Here is an 18,662-nt window from a genome sequence, read left to right on the forward strand (position 1 = left end):
CACACACACACACACACACACACACACAGACAGACACACATAGACACACACACACACACACACGTATAAAGAGTGTGTAAAGGCTCCTCTATAACTGGGCTCTCTCTCTCTCTTTCCTTCTCTCTCTCTTTCCTTCTCTCTCTCTTTCCTTCTCTCTCTTTCTCCCCCAGTAGTAATGAAGTTCAGGAGGAGGAGAAGGCTAAGGAGAGGGAGAGGAAGACTGAGGGAAATGAGAGCCCTGCTAAACTCCAGAGGATGAGAACAGAAGACAAGATGGGAGTCCAGAACAAAGAGAAAGAACTGAGGAACTTCAAACCTTCAATAGGTAACTTGTGTGTGATTTGTATGCTCTCTCTCTCTCTCTCTCATTCTCTCTCGTTCTCTCCAGTCCCAGGTCTGAGAAGCCTCTCTCTCTCTCTCTCTCCAGTCCCAGGTCTGAGAAGCCTCTCTCTCTCTCTCTCTCTCTCTCTCTCTCTCTCTCTCTCTCTCTATCCAGTCCCAGGTCTGAGAAGCCCCTCTCTCTCTCTCTCTCTCTCTCTCTCTCTCTCTCTCTCCAGTCCCAGGTCTGAGAAGCCCCGCTCTCTCTCTCTCTCTCATTCTCTCTCTCTCTCCAGTCCCAGGTCTGAGAATCCTCTCTCTCTCTCTCTCTATCTCTCCAGTCCCAGGTCTGAGAAGCCCCTCTCTCTCTCTCTCTCTCTCTCTCCAGTCCCAGGTCTGAGAAGCCTCTCTCTCTCTCTCCAGTCCCAGGTCTGAGAAGCCTCTCTCTCTCTCTCTCTCTCTCTCTCTCTCTCTCTCTCTCTCTCTCTCTCTCTCTCTCTCTCTCTCTCTCTCTCCAGTCCCAGGTCTGAGAAGCTCTCTCGCTCTCTCGCTCTCTCTCTCTCGCTCTCTCTCTCTCTCTCTCTCCAGTCCCAGGTCTGAGAAGCCCCCCCCCCCCCCTCTCTCTCTCTCTCTCCAGTCCCAGGTCTGAGAAGCCTCTCTCTCGCTCCAGTCCCAGGTCTGAGAAGCCTCTCTCTCTCTCTCCAGTCCCAGGTCTGAGAAGCCTCTCTCTCTCTCTCCAGTCCCAGGTCTGAGAAGCCCCTCTCTCTCTCTCTCTCCAGTCCCAGGTCTGAGAAGCCCCTCTCTCTCTCTCTCTCCAGTCCCAGGTCTGAGAAGCCCCTCTCTCTCTCTCTCTCTCTCTCCAGTCCCAGGTCTGAGCAAGACGTTGGGGTTCCAGCCTAAGATGCCTCGTCTGAGACTGACACACACCTTCCTGTGGTACGTACCAACATTACCCTTAAACTAACTCCAAAAGTGGCAGAGTCAAGCAACAGGTTTTTCCCTTGTGGGATAAATAGTCTTTTTTAATTGAATTGAATTTATTGTTCTAGCAAAAATAGGATTTCATGCCACACAGTGTATATTGGGCAACGTAAGGCTGTTCAGTTACAAAATAGTCAGAGAAACACCTGTTAAAATCATATTTATTTATTTTACCTTTATTTAACCAGGTAAGCCAGTTGAGAACAAGTTCTCATTTACAACTGCGACCTGGCCAAGGTAAAGCAAAGCAGTCAGTATTTATCATTGATCAAATGTCCTCCTAGGTATCTGACCTACGGACACCCCCTGAGACACAGCCCCACCACCGCTTCCCTGGACTTCCACACCACCTCCAGCTCTATCGTCCTCCCCACTGACAACCCTAGTGTCCAGACTACCTACCCCACCACCCCCACCCCCAGGAACCCTGTTAACGCTGCCAACAACCCCTCACAACCCCAAACTACACACACTGACAACGCCCGTCCTTCTAGCTCTGAACACACAGACCTCACCACCCCAAGCCCCCAAAATACAGACACCCCAAATCCCCAAAACACAGACACCCCAAATCCCCAAAACTCGGACCTCCCCGACACCCAGAACCCAACCGTTGACAATTCTGAAATAAGAGACCCCGCCTCCACAGAGGGCCAGCCAGGCCTGACCTCTGACCCGGAAGTGATGTCATCATTGGCCGAGGAAGGGCAGGAGGTGACCAATCTGACGGATGTCGGACACGACCCTAACATGAAAGGTACATTTCCTGAGAAATATGTGAATAAATGCTAACCTCCCCTGTTATTGGGGAACAGTAAGGGGTTAGCATGTTAACCTCCCCTGTTATTGGGGAACAGTAAGGGGTTAGCATGCTAACCTTCCCTGTTATTGGGGAACAGTAAGGGGTTAGCATGTTAACCTCCCCTGTTATTGGGGAACAGTAAGGGGTTAGCATGCTAACCTCCCCTGTTATTGGGGAACAGTAAGGGGTTAGCATGTTAACCTCCCCTGTTATTGGGGAACAGTAAGGGGTTAGCATGCTAACCTTCCCTGTTATTGGGGAACAGTAAGGGGTTAGCATGTTAACCTCCCCTGTTATTGGGGAACAGTAAGGGGTTAGCATGTTAACCTCCCCTGTTATTGGGAAACAGTAAGGGGTTAGCATGCTAACCTCCCCTGTTATTGGGGAACAGTAAGGGGTTAGCATGCTAACCTCCACTGTTATGGGGAATAGTAAGGGGTTAGCATGCTAACCTCCCCTGTTATTGGGGAACAGTAAGGGGTTAGCATGCTAACCTCCCCTGTTATTGGGGAACAGTAAGGGGTTAGCATGCTAACCTCCCCTGTTATTGGGGAACAGTAAGGGGTTAGCATGCTAACCTCCCCTGTTATGGGGAACAGTAAGGGGTTAGCATGCTAACCTCCCCTGTTATGGGGAACAGTAAGGGGTTAGCATGCTAACCTCCCCTGTTATTGGGGAACAGTAAGGGGTTAGCATGCTAACCTCCCCTGTTATTGGGGAACAGTAAGGGGTTAGCATGCTAACCTCCCCTGTTATGGGGAACAGTAAGGGGTTAGCATGCTAACCTCCCCTGTTATTGGGGAACAGTAAGGGGTTAGCATGCTAACCTCCCCTGTTATTGGGGAACAGTAAGGGGTTAGCATGCTAACCTCCCCTGTTATTGGGGAACAGTAAGAGGTTAGCATGTTTTGGAGCCGTGAGCTTTTATTCAGGATTATCCACATTAATGTAGAAGTGTTTAGAAACACTTTCTATTCTTATTTACAATAAAAGTGACTCCAAAATGACACAGTACATTATTTACCATTCATTATTTACCAACATGATCCAAAACACAACCAAAACAAGCAGCAAATGCATCCAACAAGTTTGTAGAGTCACAAGCTTGATGTCGTCATTGCGTGCTGGGAATATGGGACCAGAAACTAAATATTTTTACTAAATTTAATGCAATAAGTGAATTTGTCCAAATCCCCATGGCACCTTTAAATGGGGGGACTGCATACATTAAAGTGCTTTAATTTGTAAACGGTAAAACAGATATGTATGAAAATAGCCTAAAATAAAAGGAGATATTCTGTACTGTCGCCTCATATAAAACATTTGATCTCAAATCCAAAGTTGAACCTTCTCTGTGTAGTGTACTGTGGGGGTTTCTGGGTGCTTACTTTCTCTCTCTCTCGTCTCTCCCCCTCTCTCGTCTCTCCCTCTCTCCCCCTCTCTCGTCTCTCCCCCTCTCTCGTCTCTCCCCCTCTCTCGTCTCTCCCCTCCTCTCCTCCCTCTAGTCTATGTAGATGAGTTGTCTTGGAGGCGATATATCCCCCCTGCTCCGGTCCACAGAGACTTTGGTCCAGGCTGGGCCCTGACCTCTGATGTTGTGCTCTGTCTGCCTCTCTCTATCTACGTTCAGATTATACAGATATCCTTCAAGGTACACACACACACACCGGCTGCACACTACGCACACACACTCTCACACACACAAATATTTTTCAAACAGTAGTGAGAGACCTCTTACTTAATCTGTGTGTTTCTCTCTCTCTCTCTCTGTGTTTTTCAATCTCTCTCTGTCTCTCTCTCTCTGTTTCTCTCTGTCTCTCTCTCTGTGTTTCTCTCTCTCTCTCTGTGTTTCTCTCTCTGTGTTTCTCTCTCTCTCTCTGTGTTTCTCTCTCTGTCTCTCTCTCTCTGTGTTTCTCTCTCTCTCTGTGTTTCTCTCTCTCTCTGTTTCTGTGTGTCTCTCTCTCTCTGTGTGTTTCTCTCTCTCTCTCTCTCTCTCTCTCTATCTCTCTCTGTTTCTCTCTCTCTCTCTCTCTCTCTCTGTTTTTCTCTCTCTCTCTCTGTTTCTCTCTCTCTCTGTGTGTGTTCTCTCTCTCTCTCTCTCTCTCTCTCTCTCTCTCTCTCTCTCTCTCTCTCTCTCTCTCTCTCTCTCTCTGTGTGTGTTTCTCTCTCTCTCTCTGTGTGTTAGGTGGATGGTTTGGAGGAGTATCTGAACGACCCAGTGAAGCAGCACTACCTCATCAGGTTCCTGCCTTCTAGGATGAAGACCCAACTACTGCACAAACGGTAGCACACAAACTTGTTAAATACCCACAAAAAGGCGTGAAGTGTATGATTTGTTCGTTTATTTCAGTCGCCCAATTACAAACTGTCACGTAAAGATCCTCTTTGTATCGTCCAATCAGAAGAAGCCATAACAGGAAGTGTTGATGATGTATTTCCTGTTTATATCTGTCACCAGGAAGTACATCTTTAGTTTCCATGACAGTATGCAGCGTCTGATTTACATGGGGCTGCTGCAGTTTGGACCGGTGGAGAAGTTCCAAGACAAAGACCAGGTATAGCTTCTAGTACAAATACATCAATTAAAGATGTTAAGTCCACTATATGCACAACTTTGAGCGGTTCTGGACAGGTTCCCGACTGACATTTAGGTGTACAAAGCGCTGTGTGAATGCCGTAGGGTCCTGTTGCCTTATAGTGCCAGAAAGCACCATCTGTCTGCTCTCTGCTTCCACTCTCTCAGCTGAGCTGACTTGAAGTGTCAGGTTTCAGAAGCCAGATTTGCATGGGGTGTGTCATCACATTTTCTGGCCTATCCAGACAAAGAATAGATTTTCTCTTCCTCTGTGCAGGTGAGCCCAGCCAAGGGTGACGGCAAATGAAAGGTGACAGTCTAGCGAGTCCAACCATAATGGTTTCATCACGTGATATTCTCAGCCAGACTTGGAGCTCACAACATCGAAAAAAATACTAAAATATTACCTAGAACGTAAACAAGACCCCTTTCTCTTAGAGACGGACAAAATGACTTTGTGCTTAAAGCTGAAGTTGTAACAAGTCTGCTCACATTTGAATGGTGTCTTGTGCTCAGTGGACGTTTAGACAATTATTTCTCGTCAGTTATGAAATAGTGCTAATATTGTACTGTCACTAAGTATGATCATATTTATTTTTACAGTTATAAGAAAGGTGAAATCTTAAAGTCGTTTTTAATTTGATTGTTACTACATAAAACAACAACATTTCAGTCAGTTCAAGCCCTATTGCCCCACTTTTGTTGAATAGAGAAAAAAAAATCATAATATTTCATATTTTCATAGTATTTGTACTCTGTCCTTGAAAGTGACCTCAGCAATGCAGAACTACTTTAGCTAAAAAGGTGAATTCCAGACATTTCTAAAACTGTGCAACATTTACGAGTTATTGTTTTAAGGCCAACTCATGAAATCTAAATGTTGCCCCGTCGTTGAAGAGGTTAAAGACCAGGTAGCCAGTATAACTGTGTTGAAGATGTTAAAGACCAGGTAACTACTCCAGGATAACTGTGTTGAAGAGGTTAAAGACCAGGTAACTACTCCAGGATAACTGTGTTGAAGAGGTTAAAGACCAGGTAACTACTCCAGGATAACTGTGTTGAAGACCAGGTAGCTACTCCAGTATAACTGTGTTGAAGAGGTTAAAGACCAGGTAGCTACTCCAGTATAACTGTGTTGAAGAGGTTAAAGACCAGGTAGCTACTCCAGGATAACTGTGTTGAAGAGGTTAAAGACCAGGTAACTACTCCAGGATAACTGTGTTGAAGATGTTAAAGACCAGGTAGCTACTCCAGGATAACTGTGTTGAAGAGGTTAAAGACCAGGTAGCTACTCCAGGATAACTGTGTTGAAGAGGTTAAAGACCAGGTAACTACTCCAGGATAACTGTGTTGAAGAGGTTAAAGACCAGGTAACTACTCCAGGATAACTGTGTTGAAGAGGTTAAAGACCAGGTAACTACTCCAGGATAACTGTGTTGAAGAGGTTAAAGACCAGGTAACTACTCCAGTATAACTGTGTTGAAGACCAGGTAGCTACTCCAGGATAACTGTGTTGAAGAGGTTAAAGACCAGGTAGCTACTCCAGGATAACTGTGTTGAAGAGGTTAAAGACCAGGTAACTACTCCAGGATAACTGTGTTGAAGAGGTTAAAGACCAGGTAACTACTCCAGGATAACTGTGTTGAAGAGGTTAAAGACCAGGTAACTACTCCAGGATAACTGTGTTGAAGAGGTTAAAGACCAGGTAGCTACTCCAGGATAAAGACCAGGTAACTACTCCAGGATAACTGTGTTGAAGAGGTTAAAGACCAGGTAGCTACTCCAGTATAACTGTGTTGAAGACCAGGTAACTACTCCAGTATAACTGTGTTGAAGAGGTTAAAGACCAGGTAGCTACTCCAGGATAACTGTGTTGAAGAGGTTAAAGACCAGGTAACTACTCCAGGATAACTGTGTTAAAGAGGTTAAAGACCAGGTAACTACTCCAGGATAACTGTGTTGAAGAGGTTAAAGACCAGGTAACTACTCCAGTATAACTGTGTTGAAGAGGTTAAAGACCAGGTAGCTACTCCAGGATAACTGTGTTGAAGAGGTTAAAGACCAGGTAACTACTCCAGGATAACTGTGTTGAAGAGGTTAAAGACCAGGTAACTACTCCAGGATAACTGTGTTGAAGAGGTTAAAGACCAGGTAACTACTCCAGTATAACTGTGTTGAAGAGGTTAAAGACCAGGTAGCTACTCCAGGATAACTGTGTTGAAGAGGTTAAAGACCAGGTAACTACTCCAGGATAACTGTGTTGAAGAGGTTAAAGACCAGGTAACTACTCCAGGATAACTGTGTTGAAGAGGTTAAAGACCAGGTAACTACTCCAGGATAACTGTGTTGAAGAGGTTAAAGGCCAGGTAACTACTCCAGGATAACTGTGTTGAAGAGGTTAAAGACCAGGTAACTACTCCAGGATAACTGTGTTGAAGAGGTTAAAGACCAGGTAACTACTCCAGGATAACTGTGTTGAAGAGGTTAAAGACCAGGTAACTACTCCAGTATAACTGTGTCTACTGCAGCTTGGACCGGCCGTGAAGTTCCAAGGCAAAGACCAGGTATAGTCTAGTATAAATACATCTATTACATTTTACATTTTAGTCATTTAGCAGACGCTCTTATCCAGAGCGACTTACAGGAGCAATTAGGGTTAAGTGCCTTGCTCAAGGGCACATCGACAGATTTTTCACCTAGTCGGCTCGGGGATTAGAATCAGCGACCTTTCGGTTACTGGCACAACGCTCTTAACCACTAAGCTACCTGCCGCCCCTATTAAAGAAGGTGAGTCCCCTGTCCTTCCTGTAGGAGTCATTGGAGTCAACATGGGCCAGCATCCCTGTGGAACGCTTTCCACACCTTGTAGAGTCCATGCCCCGACGAGTTCAGGCTGTTCTGAGGGCAAATAGGGGGTGCAACTCTATATTAGGAAGGTGTTCCTAATGTTTTGTACACCAGCTGACACATAGACCAGTTACTACCAGTTAGATATACCAGCTGACACATAGACCAGTTACTACCAGTTAGATACACCAGCTGACACATAGACCAGTTACTCCCAGTTAGATATACCAGCTGACACATAGACCAGTTACTACCAGTTAGATATACCAGCTGACACATAGACCAGTTACTACCAGTTAGATACACCAGCTGACACATAGACCAGTTACTACCAGTTAAATATACCAGCTGACACATAGACCAGTTAGATATACCAGCTGACACATAGACCAGTTACTCCCAGTTAGATATACCAGCTGACACATAGACCAGTTACTCCCAGTTATACACCGAGTGTACAAAACATTAAGGACACCTGCTTTTTCCCATGACAGACTGACCAGGTGTATCCAGGTGAAAGCTATGATCCATTGTTGATGTCACTTGTTAAATCCACTTCAATTAGTGTAGATGAAGAGGAGGAGACGGGTTAAAAAAGGGTTTTTAAGCCTGGAGACAATTGAGACATAAATTGTGTTTGGGGGGGATGCAGCTCAATATTAGGAAGGTGTTCCTAATGTTTGGTATACTCAGTGTCTCTTAGTCACATCCTAAATGATTGGCCAGAAATACTGTATAAAATAAATAATACAAATACCAAGCTTATATTGTGTGCTTAAAAAAAATCTAAATATGGTGGTGGATCTTTGGCGTTATGGGGCTGTTTTGCTTCCAATGGTCCTGGGGCCCTTTTTTTAAGGTCAATGCCATGAACTTGATGCCGTTGACCTTAACGCAGAACCAGGATATTTTAGCCAAAACCTGGTTGGTAGCAAGACGACCCCAAGCACACATCAAAATCCACAATAAATTAATTGATCGTAAGATCAACATTTTGCAATGGCCTATATCTGTCTCTAGCCTTGAACCCGATTTTGAAAACCTGTGTTTTGGATTGACGAGGGCACTCCATAACTGCAGACCGAAGGATATCAAGGACCTGGAAAGATTCTGAATGGAGGAATGGTCTAAGATCCCTCCCAATGTGTTGTCCCATCATATTAAAACATTTATAGAATAAGGTTAAGTGCCATTATCCCTGCAAGGGTAGCCTGAATTCAAAATGGATTAAATCAACAACAAAAAATCTGACCCATCTCACACAATGCCCCATAATGACAAATTGAAAACATGTTTTTAGAAATGTTTGCACATTTATTGAAAATGAAATACAGAAATATCTAATTTACATAGGGATTCACACCCCTGGGTCAATACTTTGTAGAATCAACCTTTGGCAGCGATTACAGCGGTGAGTCTCTAAGAGTTTTCCACACCTGGATTGTGCAACATTTGCCCATTATTCTTTTCAAAATAATTCAAGCTCTGTCAAATTGATTGTTGATCATTGCTAGACAACAATTTTCAGGTCTTGTGGTAGATTTTCAAGCACATTTAAGTCAAAACTGTAACTCGGACACTCCAGAACATTCACTGTCTTCTTGGTAAGCAACTCCAGTGTAGATTTGGCCTTATTTTAGGTTATTGTCCTGATGAAAGGTGAATTAATCTCCCAGTGTCTGGTGGAAAGCAGACTGAACCAGTTTTTCCTCTAGGATTTTCCCTGTGCTTAGCTCCATTCCGTTTCTTTTTTATCCTGAAAAACTACAAGCATACCCATAACAAGCATACCCATAACATGATGCAGCCAACACTATGCTTGAAAATATGGAGCGTGGTACTCAGTAATGTGTTATTGGATTTGCCCCAAACACAACTTTTTGTGCTGAATACAAAGTGTTAATTGCTTTGCCACATTTTATGCAGTATTACTTTAGTGCCTTGTTGCAAACAGGATGCATGTTTTGGAATATTTTTTATTCTGCAGTCTCCCTCCTTTTCACTGTCAATTAGGTTAGTATTGTGAAGTAACTACAATGTTGTTGATCCATCAGTTTTCTCCTATCACAACCATTAAACCAAATATTTTTATAACTAACCCAAGATGGACCAGAGCCTTTCATTTCCAATGGTAGCAAATGAATAATAGTGGGCAGAACAAGCAAGGAGGTGGGCAGAGCCAAGCACGAGCTAGTAAAATCCTATTGGCGCATTTTAGCATTTATTTGCATATTTCTATTAGGGAACGCCTACTCTGTGAAGTGCGCGTGTGCAAAACTTAATTTGCCTTTGCACAACGCCATTTTTTGAAACTTTGGCAAAGGGTAAAGTCCACTCTGTTTGTTACATATTTTAGTTTTTAGGAACAGAAAACTGTATGGAGATCAAGTGTTTTGTCGATGAGAAAATTAGCAGAATGTTGGCCAAAATCCATCTCTCTCCATCTTCTCCCACTGCCGGCCACTGGCTTTCCTCTCATCACCATATTTGGTAGTGAATGGAAACGTCAACCAGATGCTTCACAGTTATACATCCGGTGAAATATCTGGCTCATTGTTCGATCTGTGATTTAAAATCTGTAACTGTTTTAAAGTCACCATTGGCCTCATGGTGAGATCCCAGAGCGGTTTCCTTCCTCTCTGGCAACTGAGTTAGGAAGGATGCCTGTATCTTTGTAGTGACTGGGTGTATTGATACACCATCCAAAGTGTAATTAATAACTTCATCATGCTCAAAGGGATATTCAATGTCTACTTTTTTTATTACCCATCTACCAATAGGTGCCCTACTTTGGGAGGCACTGGAAAAACCTCCCTGGTCTTTGTGGTTGAAATTCACTGCTCGACTGAGTGACCTTAAAGATAATTGTATGTGTGGGGTACAGAGATGAGGTAGTCATTCAAAAATCATGTTAAACACTATTATTTCACACAGAGTCCATGCAACTTATTATGTGACTTGTTAAGCCAATTTATTTAGGCTTGCCATAACAAAGGGGTTCAATACTTATTGACTCAAGACATTTCAGCTTTTCATTTGTAATTAGTAAACATTTCGAAAAACATCATTTCACTTTGAGATTATGGAGTATTGTGTGTGTATACCAGTGACAAAAAAAATTCTACATTTAATCCATTTTAAAATCAGGCTGTAACACTACAAAATGTGGAAAAAGTCAATGCGTGTGAATACTTTCTGAAGGACTGTATTGTTCATGTATTCTATGTTTTAACTCATAGATTTTGACAAGGTGTTGCGCTAATTAGCTATCTCTATTTAGAATCTTCTTCTCTGTCTCTCTCTAGGTGTATCTGTATGTGAAGCGTAACTGTATGATAGTGGACACTACGACGTGTGAACCTCACTATAACCTGGTCTTGGAGACGAGGGTGTTTGAGAGACGCCGATACACACTGAACACCCTGACAGACGTAGACAACTACTGGTTTGACCTGCTGTGTGTCTGCCTCAACACACCACTAGGTAGGCCACACACAGAAACAAGTGCACGCACACACTCACTAAAACACACACAAAGACATGCAAAAACTATCACTATCGACGATCTGCCTGCATGCACATGCTTCTCTCTCTTCTCTCTCTCTTCTCTCTTCTCTCTTCTCTCTTCTCTCTCGCTCCCTCCTCTCTCTCTCTCTCTCTCTCTCTCTCTTTCTCTTTCTCTCTTCTCTCTCTCTCCCTCTCTCTCTCTCTCTCCCTCCCTCTCTCCATATCCTTCTCTCTCTCATCCCTCTCTCTGTCTCTCTCTTTCTCGCTCCCTTTATCTCTCCCAGGTGTGATCAGGAAGGAGCGGCCGAAGAAAAGCTCCACCTCCAAATCCCAGGAGGAGGAGGAGGAGCCAGTCAGGGTTCCCGTGGAGACAGACCGCCACAGGTTCCGCCACCTGGAACACATGCTCAAGTAAAGGGGGAAAAGAGATAGTGTGTAACCTGTGTTTGTAACCTGTGTGTGTGACCTGTCTAACGTGTGTGTGTGTGTGTGTGTGTGTGTAGGGGCAGCAGGGAGGTGTGTGAGGCAGCAGTAATACCAGGTGATAGTAAAGGAGCAGGAGGTCTGGACTCTGACTTCTTCGGACATCTCAAACGCAACTGGATCTGGACCAGTCATCTGATGAGAACCAAGAGGGTAACACACACAATAAAACACACACACACTAATACTAACACACACACACTAATACTAACACACACACACTAATACTAAAACACACTAATACTAAAACACACACTAAAACACACACACTACACACACACACTAAAACCTACACACACACACACACACACTAAAACACACTAAAACACCTGTGTGCACAAATAGACTGACCGGTATTATTATGTTGTGTCTATAGAAATATGAAATATCTCCACATTTAGTGCTCTAGAATTGAAAGACTTTTAGTGCTCTGGAATATTAAGACTTTTAGTGCTCTAGAATTGTAAGTGGTCATTTGAATGTGTGTTCTAGAGCAACAAACAGTATGAGTCCAGTAACACAGTGAGACTGAAGAGTCTACTGAGCAAACATCTGGCCATGGATATAGGTGAGTTACACTCCTGTCTGTCTGTGTTTCTACATATATACACACTCACCGGTCAGTTTATCACGTGAATGGATCGCGCCTACAGACACTGATTCACGTGGCCGTGGCTTGCTATATAAAGCCGGCAGACAGGCATCGAGGCATTCAGTTACTGTTAGATTGAATGTTAGAATGGGCAAAACAAGTGACCTAAGCGACTTTGAGCGTGGTATGATCGTCGGTGCAAGGCGCGCTGGATCCAGTATCTCAGAAACGGCCGTCCTCCTGGGCTTTTCACGCACGACCGTGTCTAGGGTTTACCGGGAATGGTGCGACAAACAGAAAAACATCCAGTCAGCGGCAGTCCTGTGGGCGAAAACAGCTCGTTGACGAGAGAGGTTGAAGGAGAATGTCAAGAATCGGTATGGACTCACCAGCAGAGACTCGCTGATAGATATAGAAAGCTATGGACTCACCAGCAGAGACTCGCTGATAGATATAGAAAGCTATGGACTCACCAGCAGAGACTTGCTGATAGATATAGAAAGCTATGGACTCACCAGCAGAGACTCGCTGATAGATATAGAAAGCTATGGACTCACCAGCAGAGACTCGCTGATAGATATAGAAAGCTATGGACTCACCAGCAGAGACTCGCTGATAGATATAGAAAGCTATGGACTCACCAGCAGAGACTCGCTGATAGATATAGAAAGCTATGGACTCACCAGCAGAGACTCGCTGATAGATATAGAAAGCTATGGACTCACCAGCAGAGACTCGCTGATAGATATAGAAAGCTATGGACTCACCAGCAGAGACTCGCTGATAGATATAGAAAGCTATGGACTCACCAGCAGAGACTCGCTGATAGATATAGAAAGCTATGGACTCACCAGCAGAGACTCGCTGATAGATATAGAAAGCTATGGACTCACCAGCAGAGACTCGCTGATAGATATAGAAAGCTATGGACTCACCAGCAGAGACTCGCTGATAGATATAGAAAGCTATGGACTCACCAGCAGAGACTCGCTGATAGATATAGAAAGCTATGGACTCACCAGCAGAGACTCGCTGATAGATATAGAAAGCTATGGACTCACCAGCAGAGACTCGCTGATAGATATAGAAAGCTATGGACTCACCAGCAGAGACTCGCTGATAGATATAGAAAGCTATGGACTCACCAGCAGAGACTCGCTGATAGATATAGAAAGCTATGGACTCACCAGCAGAGACTCGCTGATAGATATAGAAAGCTATGGACTCACCAGCAGAGACTCGCTGATAGATATAGAAAGCTATGGACTCACCAGCAGAGACTCGCTGATAGATATAGAAAGCTATGGACTCACCAGCAGAGACTCGCTGATAGATATAGAAAGCTATGGACTCACCAGCAGAGACTCGCTGATAGATATAGAAAGCTATGGACTCACCAGCAGAGACTCGCTGATAGATATAGAAAGCTATGGACTCACCAGCTCCCTCTTTCCCCCGTTGTGCTATTCTCCCGCTATCCCGTTGTGACCGTTAAGCTTCATAATCTAAAATAATGTGACGGGTGAAATGAAGAACGCCATCTGCTTTTATCGCCTAACGTATTGCACAAGTTAACTGCAGGTATTCACTTTAAAAAGTAGCTACAAATATTCAATATTATTGAAAAAAACTTCTAAGAAATAGTTCTGATTTGTTTTGACGGTATTGTTAAACCATCCTGTGGCTTTTTCTCAAAAAAATAACAGTATATACAAAATACCGCCCAAGCCTAGTGTGGCTGTCTGTGTATATCAATGGGATGGTGAATATGAAAACATGTAGGAGGGTGGGAGAGAATGGATGAGTGGAGCCATAGGGTATATGTTGTGTGGGAATGGATGAGTGGAGGCATAGGGTATATGTTGTGGGAGAATGGATGAGTGGAAGCATAGGGTATATGTTGTGGGAGAATGGATGAGTGGAGCCATAGGGTATATGTTGTGAGAGAATGGATGAGTGGAGGCATAGGGTATATGTTGTGAGAGAATGGATGAGTGGAGGCATAGGGTATATGTTGTGAGAGAATGGATGAGTGGAGGCATAGGGTATATGTTGTGTGGGAATGGATGAGTGGAGGCATAGGGTATATGTTGTGGGAGAATGGATGAGTGGAGGCATAGGGTATATGTTGTGAGAGAATGGATGAGTGGAGGCATAGGGTATATGTTGTGGGAGAATGGATGAGTGGAGGCATAGGGTATATGTTGTGGGAGAATGGATGAGTGGAGGCATAGGGTATATGTTGTGTGAGAATGGATGAGTGGAGGCATAGGGTATATGTTGTGTGGGAATGGATGAGTGGAGGCATAGGGTATATGTTGTGTGAGAATGGATGAGTGGAGGCATAGGGTATATGTTGTGGGAGAATGGATGAGTGGAGCCATAGGGTATATGTTGTGGGAGAATGGATGAGTGGAGGCATAGGGTATATGTTGTGGGAGAATGGATGAGTGGAGGCATAGGGTATATGTTGTGGGAGAATGGATGAGTGGAGGCATAGGGTATATGTTGTGTGGGAATGGATGAGTGGAGGCATAGGGTATATGTTGTGTGAGAATGGATGAGTGGAGCCATAGGGTATATGTTGTGGGAGAATGGATGAGTGGAGCCATAGGGTATATGTTGTGGGAGAATGGATGAGTGGAGGCATAGGGTATATGTTGTGGGAGAATGGATGAGTGGAGCCATAGGGTATATGTTGTGGGAGAATGGATGAGTGGAGCCATAGGGTATATGTTGTGAGAGAATGGATGAGTGGAGCCATAGGGTATATGTTGTGGGAGAATGGATGAGTGGAGCCATAGGGTATATGTTGTGGGAGAATGGATGAGTGGAGCCATAGGGTATATGTTGTGGGAGAATGGATGAGTGGAGCCATAGGGTATATGTTGTGGGAGAATGGATGAGTGGAGGCATAGGGTATATGTTGTGGGAGAATGGATGAGTGGAGCCATAGGGTATATGTTGTGGGAGAATGGATGAGTGGAGCCATAGGGTATATGTTGTGGGAGAATGGATGAGTGGAGCCATAGGGTATATGTTGTGGGAGAATGGATGAGTGGAGGCATAGGGTATATGTTGTGGGAGAATGGATGAGTGGAGGCATAGGGTATATGTTGTGGGAGAATGGATGAGTGGAGGCATAGGGTATATGTTGTGGGAGAATGGATGAGTGGAGCCATAGGGTATATGTTGTGGGAGAATGGATGAGTGGAGGCATAGGGTATATGTTGTGGGAGAATGGATGAGTGGAGCCATAGGGTATATGTTGTGGGAGAATGGATGAGTGGAGGCATAGGGTATATGTTGTGGGAGAATGGATGAGTGGAGCCATAGGGTATATGTTGTGGGAGAATGGATGAGTGGAGGCATAGGGTATATGTTGTGGGAGAATGGATGAGTGGAGGCATAGGGTATATGTTGTGGGAGAATGGATGAGTGGAGGCATAGGGTATATGTTGTGGGAGAATGGATGAGTGGAGGCATAGGGTATATGTTGTGGGAGAATGGATGAGTGGAGGCATAGGGTATATGTTGTGGGAGAATGGATGTGGAGCCATAGGGTATATGTTGTGGGAGAATGGATGAGTGGAGGCATAGGGTATATGTTGTGTGGGAATGGATGAGTGGAGGCATAGGGTATATGTTGTGGGAGAATGGATGAGTGGAGCCATAGGGTATATGTTGTGGGAGAATGGATGAGTGGAGCCATAGGGTATATGTTGTGGGAGAATGGATGAGTGGAGCCATAGGGTATATGTTGTGGGAGAATGGATGAGTGGAGGCATAGGGTATATGTTGTGGGAGAATGGATGAGTGGAGCCATAGGGTATATGTTGTGGGAGAATGGATGAGTGGAGGCATAGGGTATATGTTGTGGGAGAATGGATGTGGAGCCATAGGGTATATGTTGTGGGAGAATGGATGAGTGGAGGCATAGGGTATATGTTGTGAGAGAATGGATGAGTGAATTGATGGATTGGTGCAAGTGTGTCTGAGTGGAAGAGAGGGAGGGGAAAAGATGGGAGGTTGGGACAAGCTTGGCTTGGGTGGGGAAGGAAGGTAAAGGGGGGAAGAAAACTGGGAGGGGGAGTTGGAGAGGGATACGTTTGGCTTGGGAAGGAAGGGAAGGAAGAATGTATCTATACTACAAGGTCATTGTAATTATCACTAAAAATAGAAATCACACAAAAATAAATATTAGAGCCTTTTTAAAACATGGAGAAAAGCACCAGATATAGACGGCTGAATTTGATTTAACTTTCTGGGACAAAGTAACGCCCCTTTTTACGCAAATGACAGCTCATGTGTCACTCAATTCAGTGCTTCCTCCTTCCACGTATCAAACGGTTATTTCAGTTATATTAAAACCAGGAAAATCTGGAGAGTCCCTTTCAGACTACAGACCCATAAGTTTAATAAATTGCGACACTAAAATAATATCAATGCGCATCAGCAACAGAATGGAAAAAGTATTGACTTTTTACATATTAATCAAACAGACTTGATACATATTAATCAAACAGGGTTTATTAAAAATATACATTTACAAACAAATACAAGACCATATTTCAGTATAATACAATACGCTAAAATACAAGAAATGTTATCAATGAAGGCTGTTGATGCCAAAAAGGCTTTCGACTGTCTTGAATGGCCTTTTCTGTTCAAAGCTGTGAAAACCTTCAACTTTCCAGCTGAAATAATAAATGTAATAAAAATATATTATAAATATCATAAAGCAAAAATATACACAAACAATTCATTATCTGATGAAAATGCTTTAGAAAGGGGCACAAGACAGGGAAGTCCCCTCTCCCCCCTCCTGTTTGCACTGGCAATTGAACCGCTTGAAGAAAGAATTAGACAGGACCCAAACGTAACAGGTATCAGTATTGGTAATCATGAACGTAAACTAAACTTATTTGCCGACGATCTCCTGATGAACCTGACCGATATTGAAAGCTCAGTGCCCCCCTTGCTAAAAATATTTTCAGAATAGTCAAAATTCTCAGGCTATAAAATTAACTTGGAAAGATTTTTGATAATGGCAAATAGGAAAAATAAAAAATAACTAATGACTACAGCAATCCTTTAAGTGGATCACAAAATATATAGAATACTTAGGAAGCTTAAAAAGTGACAACAAATATATAAAGATAACTTTATCCCATTTCTCAACAATATGAAAGCAGATCTAATTAAATGGAACAATCTTCCCATAAATCTTACAGGTAGAGTAAACCTCTTCAGAATGATCTGGCTCCCAAAGACATTCTTTAAAAAAGTACACTTGGCCATAAGACTTTATATGGGCAAATAAAACTCCAAAGAATAAAATGGGAAGTTTTACGTTTTCCGAACTCTGAAGGTGGTTTTAACCTCCCACACTTGGAATTGTATCAAACTCGCCAAACAAGGCTTTTACTTGCAACATATAGTTAAACGCACCACATTTGAACATATTGAAGATGCGTACGCTGACCCTAGAATCTTTTCACAGATTAATTTTCAAAGGATAAAGCTAAGAACATGAACTTTTATAGTTAAGAACACTATAACAATACGGAAGTAAATTTAACGGATTCTACAAGAACCAATATCACTCCCGAAAAACACAACCCTATGGAACAATCGTTGGATAGCTTTTTAGAATGCACCGATTTTTAAATTGGTCCACTTCGAAAACTCAAGGCATAGAAACCGTAAATGACGTACACACACAGTTGAAGTGGGAAGTTTACATACCCTTAGGTTGGAGTCATTAAAACTCGCTTTTCAACCACTCCACACATTTCACACTAAGGTGTGTGTAAACTTCCCACTTCAACTGTGTGTGTGTGTGTGTGTGTGTGGGTGTGTGTGTGTGTGTGTGTGTGTGTTCATCTCTGTCCCCTGAAGGTCCTAAGTTCCCCGGGCCCCTGTCCTCTAAGCAGGGGGTCCCAGCAGGGTTGAGGGTGGAGGAGGAAGTGGTCCATATCGCCACTGAGTCCTCCAATAGGAACCAGCTGGTTAAAGGAGGGAAGAAGCAGAGGAGGAAGAGAACCATCAAACAGAAAAAGCTGGTCAAAACACCACGCAAGAAGAAGAAAGGTGGGTCCGTACACGCAGACACACACTTGTGCGGAGCGGTTAGTGCTTTCTTAGGTCGGTTCGGTTTCGGTTAGATTTACGGTTTCGGCAATTAAAAAAAAAAAAAAACATTAAATGCACTATGCATTATGTGGGTTGAATGCTGTAGCAACACAGAATAAAACTATTAATAAAAGTCCCATGATGGTAGTGACTGGCCACTACTGCTTATCACTTATTAACCATTTATTCACATTACTTTAATAATATATTCCAGTTGTTGTGTATATTACATTTGTTTTATTTGATGACTATCATTTCATTCCAAGTCATCATCTCATCTCTATAGAGCTGCTGTCTGACAAAATCACTATTTTAGTAGTTCTTCAAAGTAAATAAGGCAGACTTTTATGACTGCTGAACACCGACTATCAATCACTTAGATCATGTATTTTCAGGAAGAGAAACTTCGCGTAGGAACTGCT

At 43.4% G+C, this 18,662-nt stretch overlaps 1 protein-coding gene across 1 annotated transcript in view; it reads left to right on the plus strand.

Annotated features, from left to right (window-relative positions):
* The window catches only part of LOC311119259 (general transcription factor 3C polypeptide 1-like), a 69,754-nt gene that overhangs the window by 23,653 nt on the left and 27,439 nt on the right, over nt 1–18,662 (plus strand). The window contains exons 14-24 of the mRNA XM_084193980.1: nt 174–325; nt 1,182–1,254; nt 1,584–2,056; nt 3,607–3,752; nt 4,287–4,384; nt 4,560–4,656; nt 10,829–11,006; nt 11,315–11,441; nt 11,534–11,666; nt 12,006–12,081; nt 18,007–18,198. Of these exons, the coding sequence (XP_084050106.1) occupies nt 174–325; nt 1,182–1,254; nt 1,584–2,056; nt 3,607–3,752; nt 4,287–4,384; nt 4,560–4,656; nt 10,829–11,006; nt 11,315–11,441; nt 11,534–11,666; nt 12,006–12,081; nt 18,007–18,198 (1,745 nt within the window). The remainder of the gene's footprint in view (nt 1–173; nt 326–1,181; nt 1,255–1,583; nt 2,057–3,606; nt 3,753–4,286; nt 4,385–4,559; nt 4,657–10,828; nt 11,007–11,314; nt 11,442–11,533; nt 11,667–12,005; nt 12,082–18,006; nt 18,199–18,662) is intronic.

Source organism: Coregonus lavaretus (genome assembly GCF_964263955.1).
Source record: "Coregonus lavaretus genome assembly, contig: HAP1_SCAFFOLD_429, whole genome shotgun sequence".
NCBI classification, from domain to species: Eukaryota; Metazoa; Chordata; class Actinopteri; order Salmoniformes; family Salmonidae; genus Coregonus; species Coregonus lavaretus.